The following is a 23252-nucleotide window of genomic DNA, read 5'->3' as shown; positions in this document are numbered from 1 at the left end:
GGGCTTCACTTCTACATGAACTAGTACTTTCAATATCTCACGTTATAACAGGACATAAGAGAATAATACTTAGTAATATAGTACCTAGCTTTGAAGGGCTGTTTTATCCTACATATCTCTTTTTACTGATTATACGTATACCTTTTTATGGGAGATATTCAAGTATATTAGCGCTTTTATGTTGAGCAGTGTTGTGGAACGTCTCCAGCCATATGTGCGGTTGACGTCTACATGTGTACCACAATCTAGAAACAGTGTAAAAAATATTGGCTTGATCATACCGGGCGGCAAGAAATAAGGGAGATTTGTCGTTGCATGTTTCTACTGTATTGTATGTGATACGCTCTCAGAAGCAGAGAGGCGAGTGAACTCACCGTACAACCAATCAATATAGTCAGCTTTAAGCCATCTAAGTCAAATAACCGTATCGCCTGAGATCTAGATTAGATACTGTAATGTAATGTGTTTGGAGGAGTGTCTTCTACGTGTATTGATTTACACTTCACAACACGACATATCGGTCATCATATAAGGCTCCATATTGCGCTATATCAAGAATATGTTCTGTATTTATCGGCACTTCTTGTTTATCATGCTGGGTTATCAAGCTTCTAAACTGTGATATGCCGAGCTTGCTAAGTATAAAGTACAATACTCTCGAAGTTGCAGACGCCCATTCAACGGCTTAATCTTGCTGGAATGGTTAAGATGAACTCTATTCAGTCCTATCTCGTTTGCCATCCACCATGGCCTTCGTATTCTGGTAAAGGACGCGGTTGGGAGGCAAAACCCCAGCATTCTCAAACGACTTGAAAGTGTCAATATAGGTCTGATACGTGTCATCCTTCCTCTTCCAGCCCGTCCTGCGCGCCTTATTAATAGATGAGACTGTGGGCCACGCTTTCCAACGAACCAGTCGAAGAATGCCCAAGTGCCCCAGTCAAAGGCTTCCTTCGACCTGCCGTACTTGTCACATATCCTCTCCCAGACAACCCTTTTGTCTTCCGCCCACCTGCCCATGTGAAAGCTGTGTACTATTCCTTTTCTTTCTCTGTGTTCCGGCCAGTGAGTTTGTTCGGGGATCTAAGTACTCCTTACGTTTGACTGCCTGGCTATTCTGCCCTTCTTTTGGCGCGAGACTGTCGATACATACCTCAATGCCAAAGTACCGTCCGACCTTGCGGAAAGAGTACTTCCACACGTAGTTGTCGCCGTTTGTAGGATTAAACGCTTCGTTCTTCGTGTGGTCGTTCGTCGTTGCCCAGAGGCTCATGTCGGCAATGCCACCAGCAAACGAGCTGTCGTCGACAGCCTCATAAAAGTACTTGTTTCCAGGAAATTTAGGAATCTTCCGAGTTCCTTGCAAATTAACATGTAGAGGGCTAGGGTGATGGCCTCAGACATGCCATTTTCTAGGCACAGCCGCCAGGGCGTATAATCCGCGATGCCCGCGAAAACCGAGATATCAGAAAGGAACACAAAGAGCACTCACTGAAAGGGGTAAAGCCAACGATACCGTTAGGCCGGATGATTTTCCACGACCAATTGCGCTGAGCATGCAGCTTTAACATGAAGTCTTCCTGGAGGTAGTAAAAGTTGAGACCGTGGTCTTCATATCGCGGCATCTCCTCATATGTTGGGACCTCGACTAGGCACAAATGGACTCCGTAGTTCTGTCATAATAAACATGCACGCCTTAGCCCCCATCTTCTTCTGACCCACATGAAGGCGCAGGGAGACTTACCTTCCCGCCAGTTTGCAAGCAAACCCGCTGCAATGCTGACCCAGCGACTTTATCAATCGCAGTTAAGAAGTTCTCATAGTGGCACGTTCAAGTCCTTGAGTTTCGTGAAGTCGTCGGTATGGGTATACGATGTGGAGTAAGCATGAGTGACATCTTCGCACATGCCAGTCATCCTGCGGGAGATCTCTTCCGGGGGAGCCAAGAAGTCGATTGCCACGAAATCAATCCGAGGGTCCTGCCAGTAGTTCTTCAAAGGGCTCCTGGATGTGATTACAATCCGAGACCTGGGGATGAGTCAGGACAATCGAGGGCAAGTATCGAGGGACTGGGTTAGGCTCTCACCATTCTTCCCTTGGCTGCCGGATCAAATGCTCGACAATGGCATTCCCGCTGACACCGTTGCATCCTGTGACAAACGCAACTTTTGAGACTGGAGGCGACATAGTTTGAGCGTAAGGGAGATCCCCAGAGTATCTGAGTCCTTGGAATGTTTAGAGTGTCCAAGTGTTGATGAGTCTCAACTCCGATACGGTTATGTCAAGCATATGTAGTTATACAGGGCGTCTTTGCGACTAGAGCCATACCACCACCACACGTATGTCGCACCAGCAAGAGCGGGTAAGAACTGGGGACTGTGGGCCCCATCAGGCTTGGGCACTTGTCAATTCGTGCTCACAATTGCTCTGTCTGTACGACATTACCAACATCGTAGTCATGCTCCCTCCTGCTGTAAGTTTTTGCTGCTGTCTTTGGTAATGTTTCCGCGTCCCTCAAGCCCCAGTGGGGCATTACACTCCGGAATACGGAGTACACCCACACAGCGCTTTCACAACGGGGGTCCAGCTTGTACCCCAAGAACCTGGAGAACTTGGAGAACTTGGAGACCTTAGAGAGTCTGGAGATTATCTACTCTGTATACTACTAGATTGTATCTCCACCGACGGACACTCAACCATACGTCGGCGGTGCACGTATATACTTGCTTGGTTGACGACTACAGCATAATGCAGACTGGTTAACGGACGGGCTTTGCTACGTGAATTCTCTGGTAGCATACTACGAACCCTCAATAGCAGATATCCATCTCTTCTCCTATTCTCGTAATAGTGATTTGGTAACTAGAAGGGCCTGTGCATAGTAGTAATAGGCTAATAGCCTACACGGGTCAGGTGACCTCGGCAGCTGATTTGGAGAGCAGCGAGGACGTCTGCTGTCTGCCCTGAAGTCGCGAGCCCTCACATCTAGCCATGGCCATGAATTATTGATTGAGACTCGGATAAGCCACCTACAGGTAATACATACCTGCCGACGACCCCCGCCCGCGAGCCAAGGCGAAGGAAAGACAGTGCGCCTATTGTGGCCGGATGTTCACGAAAAAAGAACATCTGAAGCGCCATCAGAGAACACGTATGTGTTGAGCGCAGCATTCAGCGCTGGCTAGCGCCGAGGAATCTAATCAACCTCGCGAGATAGATACCGGAGAAAAGCCCTTCAAATGCCAGGGGTGCCACCGCAAGTACAGCAGAACGTACATGCATCCCATGCACACTTCCCACGAAAATCCCCTGACACTGTTTTTCTGTTCAGCGATGTTCTGGCGCAGCATATCCAAACACACCATCCAGAGCTTCTGGAGAGCGGCCGATCTTCGCTCAGGGCCAAGGGTCATGCCCCTGGGACTCCTCTTCGACCGATTCCTGCAGGTATCCTGGCAGTTGCTAGAGACCAGCGCACGGAGACAGATTCCAACTTATGCCAAGAAATTTCTCAGCGCGCGATCCTGGAAGAGTTCTAGTTTAGCCGGTAATCTGGCCAGCGTGGCGTATATGGGATTGTACCGTTGATGCTAGCAACTTTCTTTAACGCGATTCGTAAACCTGTTGTCTCCCGAATCGTTGGGCAGAACACGTACCTGTCGAGTTCGTCTTTCAATTTTACCACCACCTCAGCAATCTGTGGGTCCGATTTGCATTTTTACCATGGCTATTGGGGGCCTCCCAACGTGCCGTGGGGCCTAGGCCATGAGGCGGTTGGATACGTCTCGGAGGTTGGCGGTGCCGTGCCATCTCTCCTGGTTGGAGGCTATTTTATTATCCCAGATAATGCACATGATGGCCATTACAGTCAACCTCATCCGCTTTCTTTAGGTAGCGGCTCCCTGACTATGGTGGTCTGCAAGGTACACTTTAGAAGCCCTTTCGACATCCCAGCCTTGCGTCAGTCACTGATATAGTCCTTATAGCCGAGTACGCTCGTGTCCCTTTCGCGGATATGAGCCTTATCCCCATTCCTTTTAACGGTCGGACTGGAAATGCAACTAAGGAACTTGACTATTTAATGGTTTCGGACATTTTCTCCACTGGCTGGCAGGTGCTGAGCTACAGTGGATTCCAGCCAGGTGTTACCGTCGCCGTCTTCGGGGCAGGGCCGGTAGGCCTCATGGCGGCGTACTCCGCTATGCTTAGCGGTGCTGAGCGCGTCTACTCGGTTGACCAGGTCCCAAGTCGACTAGGACTGGCTTCTTCGATAGCCACTGTGCCCATCAGCTTTAATACTTCAGATCCCGTTGCGCAGATCATTACTCTTGAACCGAATGGAGTCACCAGGGCTTTGGATTGCGTTGGTTTCGATTTGGCGAATGCGACGTGTCAACGGGTTAATAGATGAGTACCCCGCAACCTGATTGCAGTCGTCGGCCAGCAAGGAGGCATTGCCATCGCTGATGTTTACACTGGTGGACAGAATAGCACCCGGGGAGCTCCGTTGGCCGACCAGATTCCTGCCCAAGCTCCTATACCATCGCATCCTTGTGGGGGAAAGCCCTGACCGTGGGAAGCGGATTGTTCTGCCACTAGACCATGCGCAAGCGCTTATTGACTTGATCGCCGCCGGTCGAGCTACTCCTAGCTTGTGGTGAGCTCGATCATTGATATCGAGCAGGTTCCCAAGCATTACAGGCGTTATAGTGATCTGAACACAAGGTTGTGATCCGGTTTCCTTGCTTACCAATATCATGTGCCCTCACAACTATGTACTATAGAGGACTGACGAAAATGTTTTCAAATGCGATTAACAGGCAAATATAGTCCTCTTCTTCATCGAAATGTTCACTTTCGAAGCTTGAGAGTTGGCTGTAATTTTGACGAACCAAAAATATCTTTACGTTTATGTAGAATGCATGCAATCTATCTTGAGAGACGCAACGTAGCGGAGAACACTTACATCTGGCTTAGGGACCCGAGGCTTTTGCGCCGTCCGCGGCCCGTCCATGTATCTCAGACGGCATGAGCTGCGGTATCTCGAACCACACTCTCTAAAGAGCCTCACAAAAAGTCTTACCATCGCACATTCCCTGGCTGACCGAAGTCCTTGAACAACTTTAGGAAGGTTTCCCGAGGAGCTTAATCTATCATTTAGTGAAGTAGACGAGAAGGACGAGCACACCTCTTACCTTAATAATATCTGTAGTCTATCCATATCGATTGCGGTGAGCGTGGAGATTATACCCCAAAGTCATGCTGCGCAACGGGGATAGCTAAGCTGCAGGGATACAGGGAGTTGAAAACAGCATAGCAGGGTTGGAAGCCTGGTCTTTGTTAACAAGTGAACCCATAGCCAAGGAATGTCTCTTCATTGGATACATTTGTGCCCAGAATCAATACAGCTGTGATTCTTAGATTTGGCAAGATAGTGATGGTACATGGTTTAACTAATCTTGCTATGACTGCGTAGATACAAGATTAATGCTGCCTAGACGGCCGGTTAGTAGTCGGGTGGGTGACCACCAGCGAATCCCGGCTGTTGTATGTTTTTGTTTTCCCCTTCTATGTTCTATCTAGTTCTAGCCAGTAAAGCGGTTTTCTATGCGACAAGAAGGTGAGGTGGGGTGGATTTTGTAGGTGCCAACAACCTCCATATCCACTCCTCACTAAACAACAAGAGGCCTATTAGGAACTTGCATAACTTCTAAATCAGTTGCTTAAAGTCTGTACGGAATTTGTTCGTAGATCGTCTGGTTTCTCTACGGCTTCAGCTATGATGCTCGCCAGGATGTTTGTCACGGCAACTTTCATATTTCTATGTTTACAACGGCGTCGTTTAGTCACTTAAAACTAAGCGGGCATATATTTACTCCTCTCTCACCAAATATCCAACATAATTTGAGGCCAAAAATCATTGTTCATCCAAAGACCTGCGCCGCTTTTGTTGTTCGAACTGACGCCTACGTATCTCAAGTTGGCTAAGAAGCCGTCGTAGGCGTGACGCGAGAAACTCATCCTCCTTGCGACATGGTTGAAACGAACCACTCTAAATTAGGTGGCATCGAATTTGTAGTTCGTCAGGATTATGATCGATATTGGATTCATATACATTTGATTCTTGGGGCAAGCACGCATTAGGTACACGAAAAGAAATACAATGGTATACCGAGTAGCTTCATACTAATAGTCGAGGATCATAATAGACAGTCCTTAAAGAGTAATGGACCCTCCCAAAAAGGACCGCTCGCTTCACTTGATCCGGCCAATATACCCATAGTGAAGGTATCAGAGCTATCATACACCCGCAGTCCATTCCGATGCTGTAACCTGATTCTGGCCCCGCAAATGATCTTGCCGTCCACGAGGAGTTATGAACCCATTGTCGAGGTCTTTATCCAACCTGTCCACATACTCAAACGCAGCTGGCCCCTGAATCGCTAACCGCTCGTAAGACTTGACGTGTGCTGCTATTGGCCATTCAGGCAACACCTCATAACTGGACGTGCCATTATATTTGAACCAATATTCGTATCCTTTGCCGCTCTTCTTTGGTCGACGATCATACCGATCGCCAGTCAACCAGATTGGGCGATAATGCTTGCGCGTGTCAGAGTGCTTTGCAGTTTGATCCACACGGAATCCAACCGTGGGATGGATATACTCGAAGGTCTCGCCTAGCTTTTTATCATCCTTACCGAGGGCATAGCGACCCGGCGTGCGCGTCTTCGAACCATTGGCCACATAAGCGACCCCGAAGCTATCAGGCAAGTCACCAGTACCCCACCCATAACTCCGTTCCTCTCGGTATGCCTGCGTCAGGGGATGCCGAATCGATGAGACGGCCCATTGACCATTTCGCTTCAGCCACTCCCCCCACGATTCTGCCTTGCGTCGCTCGACGCATTCATTGTGCCATTTAAGCGCATTGTTGAAGCGGTCTAGACGGTCTTGACGTATCCATTGTTCCGACCGCAGCGTGTCATCGTTGATCGAGATGTACTCCTTGATTTGGTCGAGCATCCATGAAAAGGCTATGTTCGACATCTCTTCCATGTTCCCTTGATTCTTCAACGTCTCCTTGGAGCCGCCCCCAATATGGATGTGGAAGCCTGGAAACCACACCTGCACGAGATTGGGAGGTGTTGTCTTGCTATCCTCCATTTCTAGGAGTTTCCGGGCTGCTTCATTGCGGACCTTGGCTACGCGCCGCAAATCCTCGACGGCGGGTCGATGGCTCGTCACAAGCTCACTCCATTCTCGGTATGCCTTGCGCAAAACTTCCTTCTGTTCTTTGATCTCCGTGTCGGAGGCTGGTGCGATAGTGGGAACGTAAAAGATTGTTGGTGTAAACGCTCGGCGGTGCTCATCAAGAGCTAATGCTTGGAAGGCGTTGTTGATATCTGTCAAAATGGTTCGAGGTCAGCCCTTCTTTTGTATTTTATCACTGTGTGCCGAATAATAACACAGAAGTACTTACTCGGCGAAAGTCCCACATTATGCCACTCGGGCTTATCTGTCCACGTCAACCACGAAGGAACCCGATACCCCAGCACCTCAGGGAACCCCAGCGCGCCAACCGTATCAAAGACACCTACAACCTCAACCTCCCTGGACTCGGGTGTAGAAGCCCACTGCCCCCTCGGAGTAGACTCCCATACAATCTCCCCCCATGGTTGCTCCTCAGGCTGCGGATCGGCCGGCTTCCCATCGTGATAGTCATAATACGCATCACTACCATAAAACCTGCCTCCCAGCTTAGTCTTTTTGTACATCTTCCACAGCTCAGGGAAATCCCCGATGTCGGTTTTGGAGCAGATCCCGATGTCCGAAATCAGGCCTGCAATGGCCCTTGCTGTGTACGCGCCGCGCGAGAACCCAAAGCACATAACCTGGTCGCCTGGGTTCCAGTTTAGGACACAGAAATTGTATGCTTCGATGATGTTCCCTTCTAGGCCTTCACCCAACGCTCCTTCAATACCGGTACTCATCATTCCCGCCGAAGTTGTGCCCACACCCGAGTCATACCAGACAATTTGTTGCCAGGGCTTGTGATCCTTGCTGTCAATGCCGATGCTGTTGATTGCACGACAGAGGCGGGTTATGTTAGAGGGGATATTGTCCTTCCCATTGACGGAGGATTGCCAGGTGCCATCGCAACAGATGATGATGCGTTTGCGCATGAGTTTGGGGGGCTCAGAGGCGGATTCGGCGCCTATTTTGGGCTACTTTGTTTCCTTTTTCTTGAACGCAGAAGGTAGTAAAAAGGGAAAGGGTGCTGAAACTATCTTTTCCTTTCATCCCCGTCTTTTATTGTACTCTTCTCCTCGCAAACCTGGGTGGACATTATCTTTTTATCGGTTACCTTCGTCGGCTGAAATGACCAGGTATATGGTGGCCTTAACCCAAACTCCATGTCCGCGCGTACGCGAAGCCAAATCTGTACTTTTCAGCCTAAGCTGTTGAGTTCCGGTCTCACTTTTAGCTTATCACTGAGTGCTCGTATTCTTCAGCTGCTGCGGAGACGCCGATGTGGCTTGGCATTTGCCAGTTAAATGATAGAATGACCGCAGCCACCTCTCATAGCCAATAATGCCTACAGAAGTCATCCTCAAAACGGATTGGACAGCTATCCTGTGAGCAAGGTTTATCAAAGCTTAGTGACCAGTCCAAACCTTCCACCACCTGTTCTTTCTCATATTTTGAACAAACTTCAGACCTCAGAAAGACATATGGCAATCCTCCCCCCCCCCCAAAGAATCGAGTCCAAAAGACTAACGCCTTGTTTCAATATCCCAAAGTTAGCAAATATCGAGCACTTCTCAATCAAGGGCCCATACCATGTTAACCAAAAGTCGATCGAAGGTATACCACTTTCCACCCCATCAAGTCCCAATAAAAATCACACCTCTATCCGGGGTTTTCTCGCCTTCAAAACACGACCAGGCCACGCACCAAACATCAACCTCAACCCCCCAGATTCCACCTCAATCTCCCTCCACCCCAATTCCTCCAGAAAACCAGCATACTCCCCTACATACCCAGCCAAATCAACAATAACCAACTCACCACCACCCACCAACACCCTCGCAGCCTCCCTAACCGCATCTCTCCTCACCTCCTTATTAGCATTATGAATCGACAAACTCCCCGTCACAAGGCCAAACACCCCATCCGCGAACGGCAACCGTCCAAAGTCCCCCGTATGCAAAACAACCCAGTCCCGAACCCCCAAGGCAGCAGCATTATCATACGTCGCTAGCGGCGAATTCCCGCTCTGATCGCCCCTGATGAATAGATCGATGCCGTAGGCCGGCTCCACGGGTCCGGCACTCCGGTCATGGAGTTGTTTCTTGAGGGAGGCAGTTTTGAGAAGGACTATGCCGCGGCCGGGTCCTAAATCTAGGGTTCGTTTTGAGAGGGTCGACGGGGGTATTTGGGAGAGGAGGGCGTTCCAGGTGTCGAATTTGCCTTTTAGGGAGGCGTAGAGATAGAATGGGGCTAGGACATTGGAGGAGACTAGGCCGAGGGGGGAGTCGATACCATAGGATGGTTTGGGGGGGATGGGTCGGTTAGGGGATGTGGCTTTGATATCGTGGATGTGGTCTTTTGGGGGCGGGGATGTGGTGTAGATTGGGTTGGGTGGCATTGTGGGCTTGGGTTTTGGGGATTGGGATTGTTGGGTTTGATGGGAGAGAAGATATGATTGTGTGATATTTGTTTTCCGAGTAGATTGACCCAGATTTTGACGTGGGCTCGGTATGTACGAGAGGTAGACCATTATTGATACCTAGATTCATTGTTGCAACGGCGGACCTACACCACCATCCGAGTCGCCCAATGCTGACAGATGATGTGAGTGGAAGTGTTGATTCGACATAGAAGATGCTCCTACTTACTAAGCATTTGGGATCCGACCTATGAGATAATAAGCTATTCAAATCGCAGATGCCTACCTCGTGTTCTGCTCTGCTGGAATGCGGGAAATACGAGACGCTAGATAAAACGCCATATGACTCGGGAGCTCCCTTGGCGAGACAGCGCTATATCGAATTAAAAAGGGCACTATTAGCCTACGAAGCGTTGTGAACTTCCATGGGTATGGATCGAGACAACTTCGACTGATGTTGTGGAGTGGCCATTAAACCCCACCATAGAGGAGGTCCAGGCAGAACTCAGATGGAAAAGACCTCGGTTTCTTTGCATGGATTCAGGCAGCAAAGCTATATCTGTGCGAGTGTAGACATTTTATATAACAGAGTCTCCCCTTACCCTCGCCTTGGTAGCGGTGTTTTTCTTCAAAATTCTATCACTCCCTCTATTCAATCAACCCTAACCAATGCCTGAAATGTTCATTCCACCGCCGCCTCCCCCCGTTCCTCAGTCAGGGAGAGTCGCCCAGCAAATTCAAAACGACGAAACTCAGCAAGAAGAAACAACAGTTTTCACAGTTAATGGAGACCTACCGGAGAATATGGGGTTCGATTTTCCGAAACTGAATGACAACCCTGGAAGCATCTCTCTCCGGGGCGTTGTTGCCTAGTACCTCGGGGCTCTCCAGTCTCGTAAGGCTCCCGCCGACAAGCTATTCTAGATCCTAGGCGGCTGAGATGCCTGTATCATGCTATCGAGAGATACAATGCGGGCGTTAGCACTTTTCATCGTTTCAGGGCTTACGGCGTGCGGCAGCGCGCGTCACCAGTAAACGAGCCTGCGAGGACGTACACAAAAGAAGTGCGATTGGTATGGGCTAAATCAACTGCCACGCGCGCTTCTCATTTACTCTTAGCTCACCTTCTCTTGAGAAAGACTTGTCTTGGCTTAGGGTTGTAGGGCTTAATCTGCATGTTTTGTTATCATGATTGCTCCGGTTTTGGCTCTAATGCAGTTCTTATACTTATATGCAGACTAAGTTATTACCATACATGCTTTTACTGGGATGCTCTATTATATATATATTTTGAGCGCTCGCAGATACAACTGGTCTATTAAGTTAATCTCAGTGTGCGGACTGTCTCTTTAATTAATATATTACATGTCTTTTTTCTTACTAGCAACTACTAATTTACTATTTAGATTCTGTAAGTGCCTTTTCAAAATATTGCCTTCTTATCTTTACTATTCCAACCTTGCGGACTTAGGCACTTAGAGATTCAGTATTAGAAAATACTATCCTGTTAATCCTGTCTGAATTACAGTTGTCAGTTTTATATATCTATAACTATCCAGCCAGATCTTTGCCTGGCTTACTGTCTATCACAGGTGCCATCTCATATCAAGACATGGCTATGCTTGGACTGTCAGATTTCTCTTTATGTAGAGTTATCTAATATTCTCTATATACACTGTCTATTATCGTGTGTTACTAACTCTCTATATCCCTGTTCTAACTGCGCCAAATCTTTTACTGTGCTGTCCAGGATAATTTATTGCTCTGATTATAGATCTAGAAGAGTAGCTATTATATATATAGTCTCTACTTTTAATACTGCTTCTTTCAACCCTTTTATCAATATATTACAGTCAATTTATATTTAGTAAGCAAGTACTTACAAATAGAAGACTAGACTTGTTAGGCCCGCGGGTTGGGCCGGGTTTTGAGTATAGTACAACCCGGGTGGGTTATGGTCCGGGTCAGAACTCTGAAAACCACCCAAGGGTTATTTAAAATAAAAAAATTTAGCCTAAAAAAACTATGAAAACCTGCTAAGAATAATAGCTAACTATATAAAGTAAGTTACTAGCTATATCTAGTAAGATTAGATATCTTTTAATATTCTTAGACTTTTATAAAATAAATAATATTTTATTAATGTTACGGGATGAATAGATTGTTCTAACCTAAGTATGCCTGTTAAACAAGAAGAAATAGCTAATTAACAGAAATAACATGTTGTACAAAATATTTGTGTGGTAAAGGCTTGATAGCGATGCCTTAGGCAGAGCTTTCTATGATATAGGGCTGTCTATAAGTTAGTTCTATAATATAAGCCTCTCTCTCTCGTAGTCTGCAGTGTACTTGGTGGCAATTACAAGTTGGTCGCGATTTTTCCGAGAAGCCATCCATTCACCTATCCATGCTTCTGATTGTTCGTCTTGGTAATTGTTTGCAGTGTCGATGAAATTGCCGCCGGCTTCGACAAAGGCATCCAGCAGTTTGAACGAGGACTCTTTGTCCATTGAGCCCAGGACCTGAGACCAAGAGTCTCCGATGGACAAGGCGCCCAGTTGGAGCGGTCACACGCGGATCCCCGCGGTCGATGAGAGGATGCGGTAGCGACCCAGCTCAGTGGATGGCTCTGGAGCGGGTGTAAGGAACTCCGACATGAGGTTTATGGAATATGCACGGAGTTATTTATCCAACGAAGAAAGAAAGAAAAAAAATGTTTACACAAATACCATATCTTCCTCAGAGCTAGCGATGACCTGACCTTTATAGGTCCAATTGCCAGCAATGCCAACGCACCAAGTCTAGGGCAACAGTTGGCGACCATCCACTCACCGAGACATCCGCTGTACCGGTCCTTGGGCGAGGTTGGGTAAGCTTGATCTCCAGCACCGTCGAAAGACGCGCTAATACAGTAGAATGGATAACAGAGGACTTGTCTTATCTCCGGATAGTCCAGAATCACTTTGTTAACTGCTCCAAGTATGGTACACTAGGGCTTCCTGGAGCGGAGTTAGCCGAAGTTAACACCAAATCAGTAGATCTGCCATACTGCGTACTGCAGCATGTGCTGGAGGTAGGCCACGCTCATCCATATCCAGAATCCATTTCTTTAACGAAGATCATTCTAGGCTGCTAAGCTTCTGGCTGTTTGCTGGTATAGTAGCCCGTGCTTTTCGGCCATTGATTCGATGGGCTAGAATGGAATGTGGGACATCATATGCTGCTGCTGCTGCTCGAACGCCTTTAAATTGACCATTTTGATATGCCTTGGCTGCAAGGGATATACGATCTTCTAATTTAACAGTTAAATCACCTTGTTTTGATGCCATGGTGGAATAGAAATCTAGGATAGATTTTGATTTTGATGGTTGCAAAATCTCGGGGATTAGGGGCGTCTCGCTCGGTATCCGATCACGTTAATATATTGAGCTAAATGAGTGATTTATCTATCTTAATTATGCCAAAGAAGCAAAAAAAAAAAAAAAGGTGTTTCCTGGGCTGCCCATGGACGGGCAGTGGCGAGGTCTAGCTGCTACAAATTTGTGTATCATTATTGCAGATAGCTACAAAGCAAAGGATTTGCAGATTAAGTGGAGCTCTGGGCGGTATGTATATTGTTGGCTGGGGATCCTGGCTGGCGGTCCTGATTGGACTGGCCAGTGGGATGATCCGGCCGGCAAGCATTTAGGTGTTCGTGACAGAAAGCTCTAGATAGTTTCAAGAATGAATAAGGATTCAAAGTGTGAGCTCTATATAGAGTCTCAAGATATATCACAAACTAATCTTGTCAGGAGCCTGTCTCCTAGTTCTTCCCCAAAACTTCATTGAGGAAGTTTAGTTGGGCATTGATGTTTTCCTCAAAGGTAGGGCCAAAGTAAGGTTTGAAATGATCTGCGTCATGTAGGACAGTAATGCGCTTGGGCTCGTACGCTGATGCGTATGCCTTGAGTTGAGCAGCGGTGACAGCCTCCACATCATTGTCTGAGACTACCATAAGGAATGGAGTCGGGGCAATTCTATGGATAAAGGCCATTGGCTCGCAACTGATGATATTGAGAATTGTCTGGGCAGTAACCGCGCCTTCCCAGTGAATATTGCGGCGTTCCAGCTCCTCAAGGAATGGAATAATTCCAGGTTCATTGACCATGGCTGTACAGTCCGGCCTTTTCGCATCCTTGGAGTTTTGGGCAAAGACCTGTAGTACAGCGCCCGGTTTCCCAGCTTTGATATTGCATCGGTTCTCATACAAAGCTGCAAGATGCTTGGAAAAAAGCTCACTCTTAGCCTCCCCTGATACAAAAGGAACTTGAAAAACAGCAGCTCTAATACGCTTATCAAAGGCAGCAGCATATATAGCAGCCGAACCTGACATGCTTGAGCCCCAAAAGATAATTTGGCTCCGATCCACCTCTGGCAAAGACGCAGCAAAGTCAAATGCATCAGAATAGTCACGCGCTTGCTGAGTAGGATCACATTCTTTGCGAGGCAACCCATCGCTGGCGCCAAAATTGCGATGGTCATATACAAGAACTCCGTAACCAGCAGTTTGGAAACGCTCTGCAAAATCTGGAAGAAACTGTTCTTTCAGCCCCCCCAGCTAGAAGTATATATAATCAGCGAATGCCTGGTTACCTTGATCAAAGGAAATTGGGATTTCATACACCACTTGCCATAATTATGCATGGCTGCGCTGTATCCTGCCGTGGGCTGTAGAACCAACCTCGTAAGATCACACCATCAAGTGTCTTGAATTCAATGTCTTGACGAAGAGCAGACATGGTGGAAAATGTTGGCGATTTCTTTATATTCAGAATCTGATAAGGAGACAGTGGAATAAAGTGCTTTGGCTTAACCTTGGAAGACCGTTCGGTACTTTATATAGTTTCGCTGTCTTGTCTTGGAAATGACTCGGCTTAGATCTGCGTGTGCTGGCATCCTGTCTGGATTGTTGCTGGTGGGATAGAGTGCCCGCAGCTGTACTGCGGAGATAAGCACACCAAACTCTATTATCACCGTCGGGTTGGCCGAGACACCGATACTAGATTTCCCTAGTTTTTTATTTATTGTATTGTCCGGTCAATAGGGTAAGTAGAGCTCGGTATCTCGGCCAGGTCACTGTCCGTTCATGGAACCTTGTTCATTTACCGTAACTGGCAGCATCCGGGCGGATCGTGCAGTGTGTTACCACTAAGTCGCCGGGCAATTCCCGTAATAACACTCAAATAACCCTAGGTATGATCAAGCGCTCTAAGCGGAGTAGTCGTATGCTGGTGGCGGAGTATGGTTAGTTCAGTCGGAAAAGTAGATTAACGGTCACCAATGATAGAAGCATCCATACGTGGAGGGCATTAAGTTTGATGTGGTCAGTCCCTTATGTGCTCTATCCTTGATTCCTTGTGAAATGGACTATTAGGGTAGGTGCATAGTTGTAGTATATACTGTGATCAATCGGGAGCCTTTGGAAATATAATTAATCTATTTTGTGCACTATATACATGGTTTGCAAACTAAAGCCATTCCACCATGATATGTATATTTATAGCTGTACTGGGAGTCACTATCAATATACGCTATAGCCTAGGACGTGGTTTTCTGAGGATTCATTTGGTGTTCATGCCTTTTCCCGCTCTATTCGGTGTGCTCCTGAGGAATACACAGCAGGAGCCCGCATTCGCATTGAGACGAAGTCACTCAACTACTTGATGGCAGGATTTTTTGATAGATTACATAATCACAAAGCTGCAGATAACTATCTTAGTTGATATCTTAGGTATGAACCAATGGGATATGGACCTTTTCTCGAAACACATATTATCTATCGGAGCTAGCCATGGCGCACTCTGATCTTGAAGGACTCTATCCTAGGTAGGTAAGGACATGCTAATGACCTAATGCCTTTGTCACCCCAGATACTTTCAACGGCGCGAGAACAATGAAGACCTACATGCTGCTCCCCTGGCGGGCGGATGACCCTAACAGGATATGTTTGAGGCTGGCGATAAATCGTGATATAAAGAGACAGAAGAACCTTTTCTGTACATCAAATCAAACTCCTTAATCGGCTGGTACGCCATACTCACTCACAGGCTGACCGGAGAAATACTGGCCATGGAAAACAGGCAGCCTTTCATTATAGGAAGTGCGAGATAACAAATGCACATATACCCCCGGAAGCGGAGAGATCAATTTGCCAGGTAGCGTTTGTGGAAAAGAATGTATGTATACCATAGCAAGCTATCCAGGCGCCAAGCAATTGCCGTTTCAGAATATATAAAGGCCACGGCCTTCTGACTATTATATATAGTTTAATGGCTGCGGAAAATTACGTAGACTGTTGCCGAGGAACTGTATGCTGGAGAGGTATAGAGGCGAACACGAGCTAGGAATGTAACAGCCAGGATCACATCCAGTTGTCAGCGGCTGAATGAACCCACAATTGAGCTACTTTTCACAGACCAGCCACTACACTTTTTGGTCACGCCATAAAGTCTACTGGTGATGCTAGTCGCTTGCATGGTGAGCCGGTATGTGCGCTACGGAAAAAGGGAACTGTAAGACTTGAATGACGATTGCATAGGTGTAACCATTCCGCAAATTAAATTAACAAATTCTATAAGTTCCAGTCAAGGATGTCGGTGCAGCTATCCAGAGCCCAGGGTTCCAGGATGGCATCGCGGGATATAGTTGGATCTTCTAAACTGTCACCTGGCAGATTCGACGTTGAGTCCAGCGGCAAGAAGTCGGTCCCCCTCGCTGGCTGCCTTAGCTGCAACGCTTTCCCCCGTAGTAAACGTAAGATTGTCCATTTGGACCCAAATTCGTGGGGAATATCAGAGCTGTCGACAAGCTGAAAAGACTCGTCCACGGCTTTCCATGCCCTGTTGATGCTTGGGCCTTGGGGCAGTGCGCACAGGTGGCCCAACACATAGGTCAGCACATTATATTGGGTATACGTTTTAGCGTACCAGTAAAACCCTTTCATCAGATCATCTGAATAAATGCTTAAACTTATTTCAAGTATATTGCAGGCTTCATTAAGCAATTCTTCTGTGTACCTCAGTCCCGAACCACGACAACACGACCGTCGTTTCATGATAAATTGCATCTTAGCAATAATCGTACGAGTTGCTAGTGCTGTCACCCGCTGAACCGGAATATTATCATCACAGCATTTGAGATAAGATTCCTCGAGACGGTAAGCATGGTATTCAAAAATGTTCTGCCCTGAGACCGAGGTTAAGGCAGGTTCACTTATTTTCCGGAACATCTGGCTTATCTCCGCTTTTAAGATTGTAAAGGACATCTCCGTCCACCCCACCCTAGGACAGGGTAAGGTTTGCATATCAGGGGCCAAATCACTATCATTCGCGTTGAGCGGTAGACAGGCATCCGAAAGGTGATCAAGGGCGTCTAACACAATTCCATGATTCTCCGGTGACCGCGCCTCTAGGACGTACAGAGACCACCAAAGACGCCGACGCATCTCGGATTCAAATGGAGGGAGGTTGAAGTGATTGCCATCCTTGTGCAAGCCTAAGGATTGTGCTAGCCGGATAGCAAGGCCAATCAGTGACCATCCAGCGCGACCACTATCGTAGACCTGAAGACACGCCTTTCCAATATAGGGTTAGCTGCGGTCTACAATGTCGTATAGAATGAAACTCACTAAATATATAGTGATTGCTTGTAGTGATGTAACACTAGGCGACTCTAAAAAGTTCGCCATTGACAGTGCATGTTCTAGCCCTACCCGGTATGCTCCTAATGCTTGACTTTTTTGAACTCCAAGTAGGTGAGCTGCATCGGGCGCTGGTAAACTTGTTACTGCGGCGAAAAATATTGCAAAAAGCAGACCTTCCACATCCTTTGCGGTGGATATGGGATTATTAAGCGCTGAGTATATGATCACTTGTACTGACGGGATATGGAGAATCTTAAGGACGGGATCAACGTTGTTGACGAAAGTGTGCCATAGCTGTAGGGCTTGCCATTTACTCGGATAGTGGGGGCAGTGACTTGCGGCGGTGCCGATATTATCTTTCGGCAAGGGGTCCCTGATGCTTAAAGGTGATAGTGTGAAAGATCTAGCTTCTGAACACGGCTTCAGCTCATCGGCGCCTTGAGCTTCAAGCACTGACCGAAGCTCTTGTTCCTGATTGCTCATAGCGGTCAGCCTGGGCAGTATGTCGAGGAAAAAAAGTACTAACTTCTTTCAAGACACATTCAAACAGAAACTCGTTAACGTATGTAATTCCATTGTCGCCTTGCTGTAGAAGTAAGCCACTATCTGAATCCCCTGCACCAGCTAACAGGTTTGCTCCTGTGCTGTCGCTATTCTGGAAGACCACATTATCAACTGAGTCCGAGAAATCCTGCTCCTGAGCTTCCCTTCTTAATTCCGGCTCACAAGTTTCAGTTGACGGTTGATTAGAAAGAGCCCAAGTGTTGACGGTTCGCTCCAGTCGGGTTATACGATCCAGAATGTCGTTCACTGTCAGTTTGCTGTGCCTTCGAGGACGTTTATAAGGCTCTGAATAAAAGCATAGGACATCTGCCCGTGAGCAATTTGAGCAAGGATATACCTTGTCACATCGTACCTTGCGGCGACGGCACAATGTGCAAGATCTATTTTGCGTTTTGCGATGCGAGGAGGACTCTAGATTATTTGGTTCAATATCATGTGTGAAACTGCTCTGCTGAAGATCGCTGTGCTCCATTGTGTTAGTCATCGCGCAGGAGCTATGTCGTCGAAACCTCGAAGAAATGGAGAGGGGCCTTGTACGTGTTTAGTAAGAGGAGAAAAAGTCTGCTGCGACAATAACACTCTGTGAGGCTTGAATTTGAACTATGTATTTGCCAGCAGTAAGTATCATATAGACTCCAAAATGCTACTTTGTTGTAAAAGGGCGGTAGATTGTACCAAATTAATATGCATAGGCTTGAGTGGTAAAAACGTTGCAGTCGGGCTGGCAGGAAAGAAAGGTTGTAAGTTGGTTTAGCTTTAGCTTTCAGCTGACCGCTCCCGGCAGACCCTCCAGTTCTGCCGCCGCTCAACAAATAACGTACTCGGGAAGCGAGACGCCACGTCACCTATAAATTGAGCATCCTATTTCACTGAAGCATTTAACCAACCACTATAAGGGACTCGGCCTATTCAGAGGCTATATCTAAGCAGTGGGGCCGTGGATTAGCCAGCCCATATCCTCGACGGTGCCTTGTACAAATTTGGCTTACTACAAATGGGGACGCGTTGTCCTACGCTCCTGGAGAGGACAAGCCCAATGAGATAGTTGAATACATCGTCGTTTTATAAGCTCCTCTGCTCTAAGTTATATGATGGTTGGCGTGTAGCCTATGCGCCTTTACGGTCGTCCCTCTTACTTAAGACTACGCCAAGCTCTTTCCCTGATTTCTTAACAACTACCATGCCTCTAAACCCTCTAAACGCGGCTAGAGAATCAAGACATGTAGCTGAGCACGAAGGCAGGATCCTACTTGCAATATCTGCTATCCAACAAAAGCAGATCCCTACTATTTTCCAAGTTACACGTGTACATAAAGTTCCTCATTCCACTAACTCTATATGATCAACTAAATGGGTATAGTTTTCGAGCTGATACACGCGCCAATGGGCTCTAAATTAACTCTAAATAATTTAAAGAGGATTGGCTTGGGCAGCAGCAGCGACAACAACAACGAGGACCACCATCACCACCTATCCTGCTGTGCAGAAAATACCCTCCCCGCCACATGAAGAGCTGCTCTTTCGAGACACCTACAATGCTACATTCTATACGGAAAAGGATTGAGATAATACCAAGCTCTGAAAAGGTGTTATCTCCCACGATTAGTCGTATGTTTTGTGGTGCGATCGATCAGGCATAGGAAGGAGTCATAATGTCAATTGTATTGCATGGACCTTCAGAGGCAAGAAAAGGCCCTTTGAATCCCATCATGCGATTGCGCCGTACGGTCAAGGTAGACGGTCTTATATACGTACAAGATGCTAAAAGTCATATTGAAGCTTAAGACCTTGACCATGTCCAACAGCGTTAGCAATTTACGGCTGCAAAACATTGTTATAAGGCGAAGCAGCTGATGAAGCGCCTTGAACAAAACATTAATATGTCTCCAGCGCGGGCTTCATTGGGCGCTGAAAGTGAGGCACTCAAAAAAAAAAAAAGATTAATGGTACACAGTTCTATATGATGACCCCAGTATAGCTTGGGCTTGTCTAGGAATAGGCATTTTTTGATCAGCCTTTTGATCATGTTGAAAAAGGAATTAACGTTGAGGCGATCATTGTTGAGCTGCGGCAGGACGAGAGGGTTACTGCACTGAGGAACAAGCTTACATGTGCGGACAATGAGCTGGCCGAGATACCGATACCATAATTACCAGGTTTTCCATATTTACCAAATTCTTGTTCATACAGCTGAGAAGTGGGTGTCTCGCGCCAGCTCGCGGCCCGTTCATAAACTATTTCTCAAGTGTGAATTGAACCACTCTCAACGGAACTACCAAAGGTCCGTAACAATATTGGGAAAAGTTTACATGATGGGGATGGGAGTTTGCCGAGACACCGAATCATAACGGCCGTATTGACAAGTATTGACAAATATAATAATTTAAACCTGGTAATTATGGTATCGGTGTCTCGGCCAGCTCAGCGAAAATAACAAAGTTTTCGGGCCCATACTCTCATAACGTGGCCCAGCATGCCTAGACTGGGGTTGGATGTCCTCATTGGTACATTTCTGGTGTTCGTGCCTCGCTCCCGTTAGCACATAAACATACTAGTAGTGGTGGCTAACCGGCCCTGACAGCCACCCGAGCACAACAGCAGGAGTGGTTCTCTCGTCTTTCTAAAATTATTCAAGATTATGGAATTGTTGATGATTGTCACGGATCCAGGAAACTACTAGTTAGGTTAGTTGAATACTAATTTTTATAGTTGAAAAGTGTCGGGTTGTAGTAGGCACAGCGAAAATTCGTCGCTCAGCCGTGGATTATGTTAACAAGAAATGTCTGATTAGAAATCACCGGTATATGTAGTTCCTGGCATGTATGTGCTTTCTACTTTCAGGGCTTCGCTTAGCCACTCCATAGAAATGCCCAATCATTGTGAGGGGGAGAAAAGCAAGGACTACGCGGTCCATACCCTTCATTCATACTGAAAAGGTTGTAGCAACTTGATTGTCCCGATTCAGGTAGAAAGGTCTCCGGCTCGAAGTCCACCTGAAAGTGGCTCAGAGCATACTGAACACCTACCGCTTTAGTGTAGTTATCCATGTGGGAAAATGTGTGGATATGCGAATAGTTCCCTATTCCCTAAGGACAAGAGTAGTACAGTCACCAGTGTCCAGTATGGGAGCACAAGCTGCTCCGACTTCTTACAATCTCGCGTCTTCGCTTTCAATTTATCGAGCACCTAGAATTCCACGACGTGATTTCCTTTGCCCGACTCGCACCTACACAACCTGAAATTCCATCTGCGAAGATAATTCGAGCCCAACCAGATCTGCTCCTCCGAGGATCTGTCACTTGGCGGCTCGATATTTAACTGCTATGCAAGTTCATGCAGAGGGAGATTGCCAAGTGTGCTATTATTGAAAGAAGCGCCAGGCAGCGCCATGCTCAAGAGAGACTTCAATTTCTGTAGTCGTGTCTCCAGCACTGCCACTTTCGATTCCGTTGTAGCAGTTCTTCTTGTGGTGCGACCTATATAGATACAAGTCTGGCAATCGTTAGTAAGCCCTTGTAAAAAGAATAAGGCGAACCTTCAAATTCTTACTATGTCCAGCGCCCACGCAGAATGCGCAGGGAGTTTGACTGTCGCACTTGATCTTCCTTCTGCGACATTCTTCACAGGCGGGGAAAGTTCTCTGCCGCTGATTTCGGCTCGGTATCTGCAACTCGGTACTCATTAGCGGAAACTCCATCATAACGTACGATCTAGTTACTTAGTTGGCGATTGTTGTAGTAGAGCCGGTCTCTGTATAAAAACAATTTGCATATAGTTGCCACTCGGCCTTTGAGATCGAATACTCTACTTTGGCTTGAGTTTATCCTGCTTGTGAACCTTGGGTGTGCCAAATTCTATTACTGTATAGACAAGTTTGATGAGGTAATGTTTAAACTGACTCCGTCTGCGGACATGGTTGGCCATCTCAAATAAAAGGGAGGTTAATTGGCCAACTAAAAGAGCCTATCTAGGCTTAGGAACCGAGAACGGAGGTGAGTCGCCCGTCTCGGCTTTGGCACAGCCAGAAGTCAATCGCCAAACACCGAGAATGAGTAGGGCCGCCACATGTTCACTCATTTTCTGAAGGAGTCTGGTAATAACTCGACTATAAATTACCCCATTTAGCATGCATCACTCACCATTTCAAGTCATATTCTTAGCCAAGTTACCTAATGAAGCTACCAATGATCCAAGACATAACCCTTATGAATCCTACCTCAACGATGACTCTCCCTACGTGTCCCAGTTCGCCGAGCGACAACCAACTGTTTGACAATGACACTGCCGAGATCAACTATTGTTATTCTGCCATTTTAATGAACGCTCTTCCATGTGACGGGGAGAGTCCGTTTCTGCTGACGCAACCTCCGAAGGAATGCTGTCGGAACAGTGAGTATACTAATACTTGCACTGAAACCAAAAAGCTTGAAACCACTCCTAAAAGGGGTTTGAGACATAACTTTATGAAATTTATAAAAAGGTGTCATCTGCAAAAAAACAAAGCAAGGTAATAACGGACCAAGGACATACACTTCTTTCGGTAAAATCCGGGCTTTTGTTGAGAAGGAACTTATTTGCCATTATTCTAACTGGAGATAGGATTAGTGAACTAGGCAGTATTGCCCAACGCCAATGATTATCTCTGTTGAGCCGTTTTTTGATCGGCAAATATATAGTTCTACTTATCATCTATTTCCGAAGGTGTCAACCAAAATAACTACTATTTCGAATTAGGAGATATGTGATTAGTCGGCCATCGTCATGACGATTATTAGTTTCCATATCTTTCTATCTACAGTGCAACTTTCCTATTTTGACTTTGATATTCTGGCCAAAACGATGCATTTAGTTGCTAGATTGCCCGCAAATATTTAGGGGGGCTGACCCTCATGTTAATATGGATCTCCTTGGCCATTGAATTATTAGTGTATTGTATTCCGAATACCACATATGTTGACAGAAGGTGTATTTAGCTTTTGAGACTTCAAAGATCGACTACCTCTTAAAGTCAGTCTTCTTCGCAGTAAGTCATAGGATTCGCGTCATCCTTGACGCCTTTGGTATAATGTGAAGTGCAACAACGACGGGGTGTGCACCTTTCTATATCGAGAGTGATACTATGCCACCTATGGAGGACCGTCGGTGGCTGTATGGCCTACTGTTATAGAATATCGGCCAATGCCAAGGCAATGTTCAACAACAACATGATGTCCGCTTCTGGATGACGGATGACGCATAGGGCATTCGTATAATCTTTTCAGGGGTCAGACGTTATTGTGGTACCGATGGACCAGGGTCGGATTCCATTATAGCACAACTTGCTATCGCGCTCGG

At 46.7% G+C, this 23252-nt stretch overlaps 7 protein-coding genes across 7 annotated transcripts; 1 reads left to right on the top strand and 6 right to left on the bottom strand.

Moving 5' to 3' along the window:
* Positions 1-715: 715 nt before the first annotated feature.
* BDW43DRAFT_313625 (uncharacterized protein) lies at positions 716-2187 on the bottom strand (the record flags this gene model as incomplete). Its single annotated transcript, XM_032047649.1, has 7 exons — positions 716-863; positions 914-1083; positions 1154-1359; positions 1493-1673; positions 1745-1771; positions 1830-2028; positions 2087-2187. The coding sequence occupies 7 exons, from the start codon at positions 2185-2187 to the stop codon at positions 716-718; spliced, it is 1032 nt and encodes a 343-aa protein (XP_031897654.1).
* A 1146-nt stretch (positions 2188-3333) lies between these two features.
* BDW43DRAFT_313624 (uncharacterized protein) lies at positions 3334-4661 on the top strand (the record flags this gene model as incomplete). Its single annotated transcript, XM_032047648.1, has 4 exons — positions 3334-3547; positions 3595-3891; positions 3987-4363; positions 4434-4661. 4 exons carry the CDS (start codon positions 3334-3336, stop codon positions 4659-4661), a joined length of 1116 nt encoding a protein of 371 aa, XP_031897653.1.
* A 1222-nt stretch (positions 4662-5883) lies between these two features.
* BDW43DRAFT_302139 (T6SS phospholipase effector Tle1-like catalytic domain-containing protein) lies at positions 5884-8186 on the bottom strand (the record flags this gene model as incomplete). The annotated part of the gene is made up of 3 exons (XM_032045192.1): positions 5884-6052; positions 6419-7406; positions 7484-8186. The coding sequence occupies 3 exons, from the start codon at positions 8184-8186 to the stop codon at positions 5884-5886; spliced, it is 1860 nt and encodes a 619-aa protein (XP_031897652.1).
* Positions 8187-8782: 596 nt separating this feature from the next.
* On the bottom strand, positions 8783-10011 carry BDW43DRAFT_148615 (uncharacterized protein). The gene is made up of 2 exons (XM_032038410.1): positions 9903-10011; positions 8783-9846 (listed from the first exon to the last, which is right to left on the bottom strand). The coding sequence occupies exon 2, from the start codon at positions 9782-9784 to the stop codon at positions 8906-8908; it is 879 nt and encodes a 292-aa protein (XP_031897651.1). The 5' UTR covers positions 9785-9846; positions 9903-10011; the 3' UTR covers positions 8783-8905.
* Positions 10012-11982: 1971 nt separating this feature from the next.
* On the bottom strand, positions 11983-12330 carry BDW43DRAFT_313621 (NADP-dependent oxidoreductase domain-containing protein; the record flags this gene model as incomplete). The annotated part of the gene is made up of 2 exons (XM_032047647.1): positions 11983-12195; positions 12247-12330. 2 exons carry the CDS (start codon positions 12328-12330, stop codon positions 11983-11985), a joined length of 297 nt encoding a protein of 98 aa, XP_031897650.1.
* A 1141-nt stretch (positions 12331-13471) lies between these two features.
* BDW43DRAFT_321062 (alpha/beta hydrolase) lies at positions 13472-14451 on the bottom strand (the record flags this gene model as incomplete). The annotated part of the gene is made up of 2 exons (XM_032049247.1): positions 13472-14270; positions 14335-14451. 2 exons carry the CDS (start codon positions 14449-14451, stop codon positions 13476-13478), a joined length of 912 nt encoding a protein of 303 aa, XP_031897649.1. The 3' UTR covers positions 13472-13475.
* Positions 14452-16242: 1791 nt separating this feature from the next.
* On the bottom strand, positions 16243-18611 carry BDW43DRAFT_284053 (transcription factor domain-containing protein). The gene is made up of 3 exons (XM_032042811.1): positions 17881-18611; positions 17340-17825; positions 16243-17285 (listed from the first exon to the last, which is right to left on the bottom strand). The coding sequence occupies exons 1-3, from the start codon at positions 18400-18402 to the stop codon at positions 16284-16286; spliced, it is 2010 nt and encodes a 669-aa protein (XP_031897648.1). The 5' UTR covers positions 18403-18611; the 3' UTR covers positions 16243-16283.
* Positions 18612-23252: the final 4641 nt, after the last annotated feature.

This window comes from Aspergillus alliaceus, assembly GCF_009176365.1.
Source record: "Aspergillus alliaceus strain CBS 536.65 unplaced genomic scaffold BDW43scaffold_39, whole genome shotgun sequence".
NCBI classification, from domain to species: domain Eukaryota; kingdom Fungi; phylum Ascomycota; class Eurotiomycetes; order Eurotiales; family Aspergillaceae; genus Aspergillus; species Aspergillus alliaceus.
Note: the sequence above shows the minus strand (reverse complement) of the source record. Positions and strands in the feature narration are given on the sequence as shown.